At 67.5% G+C, this 7,565-nt stretch overlaps 1 protein-coding gene across 1 annotated transcript in view; it reads left to right on the top strand.

Moving 5' to 3' along the window:
* The first annotated feature begins 276 nt into the window (after window positions 1-276).
* Window positions 277-7,565, top strand: part of SEMA4C (semaphorin 4C) — a 9,368-nt gene continuing 2,079 nt past the window's right edge. The window contains exons 1-13 of the mRNA XM_041404647.1: window positions 277-613; window positions 2,039-2,187; window positions 2,273-2,335; window positions 2,769-2,867; window positions 3,332-3,428; window positions 3,501-3,617; window positions 3,693-3,838; window positions 4,842-5,017; window positions 5,436-5,580; window positions 6,039-6,261; window positions 6,688-6,803; window positions 6,890-7,047; window positions 7,322-7,406. Coding sequence (XP_041260581.1) covers window positions 376-613; window positions 2,039-2,187; window positions 2,273-2,335; window positions 2,769-2,867; window positions 3,332-3,428; window positions 3,501-3,617; window positions 3,693-3,838; window positions 4,842-5,017; window positions 5,436-5,580; window positions 6,039-6,261; window positions 6,688-6,803; window positions 6,890-7,047; window positions 7,322-7,406 — 1,812 coding nt within the window. The 5' untranslated portion in view covers window positions 277-375. The remainder of the gene's footprint in view (window positions 614-2,038; window positions 2,188-2,272; window positions 2,336-2,768; window positions 2,868-3,331; window positions 3,429-3,500; window positions 3,618-3,692; window positions 3,839-4,841; window positions 5,018-5,435; window positions 5,581-6,038; window positions 6,262-6,687; window positions 6,804-6,889; window positions 7,048-7,321; window positions 7,407-7,565) is intronic.

The following is a 7,565-nucleotide window of genomic DNA, read 5'->3' as shown; positions in this document are numbered from 1 at the left end:
CCCTCGACGTCCCAGATGTGGCTGTCACACCCCAGCCGTGCCCGTGCCACCCTCACCCCCCGCCCCAGGAAGCCCGCCCGGGGTGTCCCCCATTCCCACGGCCCTTCCCGTCCCCCACCCTCCAGGAAATCCTTCCCGAGCCGTCACCGGGGGCCCCCCCGAGCCCCCCCAACTTCCTGCTTCCCGCCGGGCAGGGCAGAACAATTCCCGGCCGCATCCTGCCCGCCCCGGGGCACCCTCGGGGGCACCCCCGGGGGCACCGGGGGGTCCCGGGCAGGACGTGGGGGGTGGGAAGCAGCCGGGCCCCCCCCCCCATTTCCTCGGAGTGTCCCCCGGGGCGTGGGGTGCCCCCGGCCTCGTGACGCCGCGGCCTCAATGCCGCCTTGTGCCCGCGCCGCCCGCGTGACGCCAGCGCCGCTGCCCCGTGGCACTGACGGGGCCCCGGCGTGGCCGTGTCCCCTCGCAGGGACCCCGCGGTGTCCCCAGCGCCGTCCCGGTGCCATGGCCGTTGTTGTCACCGTGCTGCTGGCGCTCGTCTCCGCTGCCACCGGCGCTGCGGGCACCCCGGGGGCATCGTGGAGTGCTGTGCCCAGGAGGACCGTGCCCTACGAGGGTGAGTGCCAGGGGGATCGGGGATGGCTTGGGAGCTGTTGTCACCACCTCGGGTGGCTTTTGTCCCCTCCCCACCCCCGGAGTTTGTTAGCACTGCGGGGTGGGTGGGTGTCCCCAAAACTGAGGCGTGGGGACACGCAGGGCCAGATGTGCCAGACCCAGTCCTGTGCCAGCACCTGGGAGCCACTGCCTGGTGCCGTGTCCCCTGTCCCCATCCCTGTGCCGTGTCCCCTGTCCCCATCCCTGTGCCGTGTCCCCTGTCCCCATCCCTGTGCTGTGTCCCCTGTCCCCATCCCTCTGTCAGGTCCTTTGTCCTGTCCGTCCTCCACGTCCACACCCTGCCACCACCCTGTCCCATCCGTCTGCCATGTCCCTTGTCCCATCCCTCTCCCATTTCCTGTCCCCACGCCCTGCCATCATCCTGTCCTGTCCCTCGCTCATGTCGCCTGTCCCCATCCTTCTGCCGTGTCCCCTGTCCTGCCAGCATCCTGAGGTTCTGTCCTCGCTCCGTGCCAGCAGCCTCTGTCCCTGCCCTGTGCTGTCACCCTGTGTCCCCATGCTGTGCCAGCTCCAGTGTCCCTGTTCCTGTGCCATGCCCTGTGTCCCCATGCTGTGCCACATCCCGCTGTCCTCATGTGGTGGCAGTGCCCCCTGTGCTCTATCCCTGTCCCATGCCAGTGTCCCCATGCTGTGTCCCCTATCCCCATGCCAGACCCCATCCCTCTGCTATGCCACTGTCCCCATGCCTGTGACTTTGGTCCCTTTCCTGTGCCACTGTCCCCGTGCCGTGTCCCTTGTCCCCACTCCTTTCCTGTGCCACTCTCCCTGTGCAATGTCCCTTGTCCCCACGCCCAGACCCCACCCTTAGCCATGCCACTGTCCCCGTGCCGCCCCCGTGCCGTGCCAGCCCCGTGTCCCTGTCCCCGCCCGGGGCCCTGGCGCTGTCCCCTCAATGGTTCCTTTCTGCAGGGCCCGGGGGTGGCCGGGGGGCACGGGGGGGGCGCGGGGGGGTCCCTGCAAAGGCCACTGTGTTCAGTGACAAAGGGACCTTTGTGTGCCACAGGGCCAGGGGTGGCCGGCAGGGGCGGGGGGTGCCCCCAGGGGTCCCTGCCCTGGGTCCCTGTGTCCCTACAGAGCTGTGGTGTCCCAGCCCACTGTCCCTGTCCCCACAGTGTGTGGTGTCCCAGCCCACTGTCCCTGTCCCCACAGAGCTGTGGGTTCCCAGCCCACTGTCCCTGTCCCCACAGAGCTGTGGGTTCCCAGCCCACTGTCCCTGTCCCCACAGAGCTGTGGGTTCCCAGCCCACTGTCCCTGTCCCCACAGAGCCGCAGGTGGGATCTGGCAGGGGTTGGGGGGTGCTGTGGTGTCCCAGCCCGGTGTCCCCACAGTGTGTGGTGTCCCAGCTCAGTGTCCCCTGTCCCCACAGAGCTGCAGGACACTGCCAAGCGTTTCTCCCAGGGCGGGGTCTCTCACTACCTGACGCTGACGCTGGACGAGGCCGAGGCGCTGCTCTACGTGGGTGCCCGCGAGGCCGTGTTCGCCCTGGCCACGGGCACCGTGGAGCTCAAGGCGGCGGTGAGGCCCCGGGGCACCCCAAAATCAGGGTGGCATTTGGGGTGGGGGGTGCCCCGCCGGCCCCTGACCCCTGTGCCACCCCCAGATCTCCTGGGAGGCGCCCGTGGAGAAGAAGGCGGAGTGCGTGCAGAAGGGCAAGAACAACCAGGTGGGCACGGGGTGCTGGGGGGTTGGGGCACCGTGCCAGCTCCAGGGGCCCGGTCCCTGTGTCCCCATGACATGTCCTGTGTCCCTGTGCTGTGCCAGCTCCAGCATCCCTCTCCCTGTGTCCCCGTGACATGTCCTGTGTCCCTGTGCTGTGCCAGCTCCAGCATCCCTGTCCCTGTGTCCCCGTGACGTGTCCTGTGTCCCTGTGCTGTGCCAGCTCCAGCATCCCTGTCCCTGTGTCCCCGTGACGTGTCCTGTGTCCCCATGCCATGCCCCATTCCCCTGTCCCCATGTGGTGGCAGTGCCCCCTGTCCTCTATCCCTGTCCCGTGCCAGTGTCCTCGTGCCATGTCCCTTGTCCCCACCTCTTTACCATGCCATTTCCCCAGTGCCACATCCCCTGTCCCCATTAATGTCCCCTGTGTCCCCTCCCAGACCGACTGCTTCAACTACGTGCGCTTCCTGCAGAGCTACAACAGCTCCCACCTGTACGCCTGCGGCACCTACGCCTTCCAGCCCAAGTGCACCTACATCGTGAGTGGGGGCCCCAAATCCCGGTCCCCAATGTCCCCTGCCCTCCCAGGGGTGGCCCTGTCCCCAGGGCTGGTGTTCACAGTGGCTTTGTGGCTGTGAGAGCAGGTTGGGGCTGTCTCCTGTGCACTTGGAGTGTCCCGGGTGGGTCACCTGAATCAGGGCCACCCCTGGGTGAGGGACAGGGACAGTCCCGGTTGGGTCATCTTGGAGGGTGTCCCTGTCCCTGGGGTGACATTTAGGGTGATGAGAGAGCAGGTTGGGGATGTCCCCAATGTCCCCCTGCCCTCCCCGGGCACGTGGCCCTGTCCCCCAAAAGGATCATCCAGGACTGTCCCCACCTCAGAAGGATCATCCAGGGGTGTCCCTGTCCCCAGGAGGGTCGCCTGGAGGGTGTCCATGTCCCTGGGGCCTGTCTGGGTGGCACAGACATGACCCGTGCCCCCCACCCCCCCTGTGCCCCCCAGGAGCTCTCCGGCTTCACCCTGGACCCGGTGGCATTCGAGGACGGCAAAGGCAAATGTCCCTACGACCCCACCAAGGGCCACACCGGCCTCATCGTGGGTAGGTGACACCTCTGGGGTCACGGGGGGTGCCACCTGTGCCCGCCACCCCCCTTAAACGCCTCCCTCACAGATGGGGAGCTCTACTCTGCCACCTTCAACAACTTCCTGGGCACGGAGCCCGTCATCCTGCGCAACCTGGGCCCGCACTACTCCATGAAGACGGAGTACCTGACCTCGTGGCTCAACGGTGGGGACACCAGGGGACAGGGGACACGGGAGGGGACAGGGCACAGGGCACAGCTGTGACAGGCTGCTTTTGCAGAGCCTCACTTCGTGGCGTCGGCCTTCGTGCCCGAGAGCGCGGGCAGCGGCGACGACGACAAGGTTTACTTCTTCTTCAGCGAGCGCGCCGTCGAGTACGACTGCTACGCCGAGCAGGTGGTGGCACGGGTGGCACGGGTCTGCAAGGTACGCCTGGGCACACCTGGGCACACACCCTGAGCTGCCTGAGGGCCGGCAAGTTGGCATGGGGTTGGGCAGGTGAGGACATCTGCTGCGCTGAGCAGGCGGTGGCATGGGTCTGCAAGGTACCTTGTCCTGGTTCCCGTGGTCACCATGGTGGCCTTGTCCTGTTGCCCATGGTGGCCTTGTCCCAGTGCCAGTGGTCAGCATGGTGGCCTTGTCATGGTGCCCATGGTCACCGTGGTGGCCATGTGCCCATGGTGACCTTGGTGGCCATGTCCCAGTGCTCGTGGTGGCCTTGTCCTGCTGCCTGTGGTGCCCATGGTCACCATGGTGCCCACGGTGGCTGTGTCCTGGCACCCATGGTCCCCACAGTGGCTGTGACCCAATTCCCGCCGTGCCCACCATGGCCATGTCCCGGCGCCCACAGTGCCCACAGTGGCTTCCCAGTGCTCGTGGTGGCCTTGTCCTGCTGCCTGTGGTGCCCATGGTCACCATGGTGCCCACGGTGGCTGTGTCCTGGCACCCACAGTGCCCACAGTGCCCGTGTCCTGGTGCCCGTGGTCACCACGCTGCCCACCATGGCCATGTCCTGCTGCCTGTGGTGCATGCGGTGGCCATGTCCTCCTGATGCCCTCACTGCCCACAGTGGCCATGTCCCGGTGCCCACAGTGCCCACAGTGGCCATGTCCCAGTGCCCACAGTGCCCACCATGGCCATGTCCCGGTGCCCACAGTGGCCATGTCCCAGTGCCCACGGTGCCCACAGTGGCCATGTCCCAGTGCCCACAGTGCCCACCATGGCCATGTCCCGGTGCCCACACTGCCCACCGTGGCCATGTCCCGGTGCCCTCACTGCCCACCGTGGCCATGTCCTGGTGCCCACAGTGCCCACCATGGCCATGTCCCGGTGCCCACAGTGCCCACAGTGGCCATGTCCCAGTGCCCACACTGCCCACCGTGGCCATGTCCCGGTGCCCGCGGTGCCCGCAGCGCGCTGTCCCCCGCAGGGTGACGTGGGCGGCGCGCGCACGCTGCAGAAGAAGTGGACGTCGTTCCTGAAGGCGCGCCTGGTGTGCTCGGCGCCCGAGCAGCAGCTGCACTTCAACCGCCTGCAGGCCGTGTTCACGCTGCCCGGTGCCCGCTGGCAGGACACCGCCTTCTTCGGCGTCTTCCAGGCCCGCTGGTGAGCGCCCGCTGTGCCCGCGTGGCTCCGTGCACCTGGTGGCCTTGTCCTGGTGCCCATGGTGGCCTTGTCCTGGTGCCCGTGGTGGCCTTGTCCTGGTGCCTGTGGTGGCCTTGTCCCAGTGACCCTGGTGGCCTTGTCCTGGTGCCCATGGTGGCCTTGTCCTGGTGCCCGTGGTGGCTTTGTCCCGGTGCCCGTGGTGGCCTGGTCCCATTACCTGTGGTGGCCTTGTCCCAATGACCCTGGTGGCCTTATCCCAGTGCCCATGGTGGTCTTGTCCTGGTGACCATGGTGGTCTTGTCCCTCGGCATGTGGTGGCCATGATGGCCTTGTGCTGTTGCCCGTGATGGCCCTGTCCCTTTGCCCATGGTGGCCTTGTCCTGGTGCCCGCTGGCTGCCACCCCCGGTGTGCCCGCAGGGGTGACGTGGACGTCTCTGCCATCTGCCGCTACCCCATCCTGGAGGTGAAGAAGGCCTTCGAGGGGCCCTACAAGGAGTACCGGGAGCAGGCGCAGAAATGGGGGCGCTACTCGGGCAAGGTGCCCACGCCCCGGCCCGGCTCGGTGAGAGCGGGCACGGCCACGGGCTGGGGTGGTGGGGCCAGCTGTGGGGTGGTGGTGCCCTCTGAGGGGTTGGCATCCATCCGTGGGGCTGGTGGTGCCCTCTGAGGGGCTGGCATCCATCTGTGCCCCCTCAGATGGATTGGGATCCATCTGTGCCATCCTGAGAGCGGTTGGGATCCATCCGTGGGGCTGGTGGTGCCCTCTGAGGGGTTGGCATCCATCCATGGGGCTGGTGGTGCCCCCTGAGGGGTTGGGATCCATCTGTGCCCCCTCAGATGGATTGGGATCCATCTGTGCCATCCTGAGATGGGTTAGGATCCATCTGTGCCCTTCTGAGAGGGATTGAGACCCCCCCCAGTGCCCCCATGCCCTGACGTTGCCCCCATGCCCTTCCTCGTGCCCTGATGTTGCTCCCATGCCCTCCCCCGTGCCCTGATGTTGCCCCCGTGCCCCGGCAGTGCATCACGGACTGGCACCGGCAGAACGGCTTTGCCAGCTCGCTGGAGCTGCCCGACAACACGCTCAACTTCGCCAAGAAGCACCCGCTGATGGACGAGCCGGTGCCGCCGCAGCGCGGGCGCCCGCTGCTGCTCAAGAGGGATGCCAACTTCACCCAGCTCGTGGTGGACCGCGTGGCAGGGCTGGACGGGGCCACCTACGAGGTGCTCTTCATTGGCACAGGTAATGCCAGGGGACAGGGAATGCCAGGGAACAGGGACAGAGGGACAGGGGACATGGGACACAGCATGGCAGGGCTGGCTGGTGCCACCTATGAGGTGCTGTTCATTGGCACAGGTAATGCCAGGGGACAGGGAATGCCAGGGGACGGGGACAGAGGGACAGGGGACATGGGACACAGCATGGCAGGGCTGGCTGGTGCCACCTATGAGGTGCTGTTCATTGGCACAGGTAATGCCAGGGGACAGGCGTGGAGGGGCAGGGCACCAAGGGACAGGGCATTGAGGAGACATGGCACTGAGGGACAGGGCACCAGGGGACAGGGCACCACGTGGACAGGGCACCAGGGGACAGGACACCAGGGGACAGGGCACCACGCGGCCAGCCCCGGGGTGCCCCATCGCTGATGCCCGCTGTGCCAACCCGCAGGTGACGGCTGGGTGCACAAGGCGCTGGATTTGGGCACCCACATCCACCTGGTGGAGGAGCTGCAGGTGTTCGAGCCGGCTCAGCCCGTGGAGAGCCTGGTACTGGCGGGCACCAAGGTGAGCGTGCCAGGGGCGGCGGTGGCAGCGTCACCGCGGTGCCAGCCGGCGGCGTCACCTCACTGCTGTCCCCCCACCCCTGGCAGAAGCTGCTGTTCGCCGGGTCCCGCTTGCAGGTGGCACAGCTGCCCCTGGCGGAGTGCGGGCGCTACCAGTCCTGCACCGACTGCGTGCTGGCACGGGACCCCTACTGCGCCTGGAGCCGCAACGGCAGCGCCTGCGTCCGCGCCGACGGGCACAACGGGTACGGGCACCGTGGGGATGGCACCCAGGGCACGGGGGGGGCACCCAGGGCACGGGGATGGCACCCAGGGCGCGGTCAGGGTGGAGTTTGGGAAGGGTTCTGTCCCAGAAGGACACTGGGCACTGCCCAGGGAGTGGGCACGGCCCCGAGGAGCTTCAGAAGCATTTGGATTTTGGGGTGGCTGTGCTGGGATGCCAGGCTGGGGTCAGTGATCCCTGGGGGTCCCTGGGGAGGGCACCGCAGGTACCCCCCTCACGGTGCCCTCCTCCCGCAGGTCCCACCTGGTGCAGGACGTGCTGAGCTCCGACACCGGCGCCTGCTCCGTGCCACAGGTGGCCAAGCAAGGTGAGACCCTGCTGGTGCCACACAGCTGTGCCCACACACCCCGTGCCACCCCGTGAACCCCCATCCCATCCCGTCCCATCCCATCCTGTCCCGTCCTGTCCCATCCCGTCCCGTCCCATCCCATCCCGTCCCATCCCATCCCATCCCATCCCATCCCATCCCGTCCCGTCCCG

This window comes from Onychostruthus taczanowskii, unplaced genomic scaffold (genome assembly GCF_017590055.1).
Source record: "Onychostruthus taczanowskii isolate IOZ18803 unplaced genomic scaffold, ASM1759005v1 scaffold217, whole genome shotgun sequence".
NCBI classification, from domain to species: domain Eukaryota; kingdom Metazoa; phylum Chordata; class Aves; order Passeriformes; family Passeridae; genus Onychostruthus; species Onychostruthus taczanowskii.
Note: the sequence above shows the minus strand (reverse complement) of the source record. Positions and strands in the feature narration are given on the sequence as shown.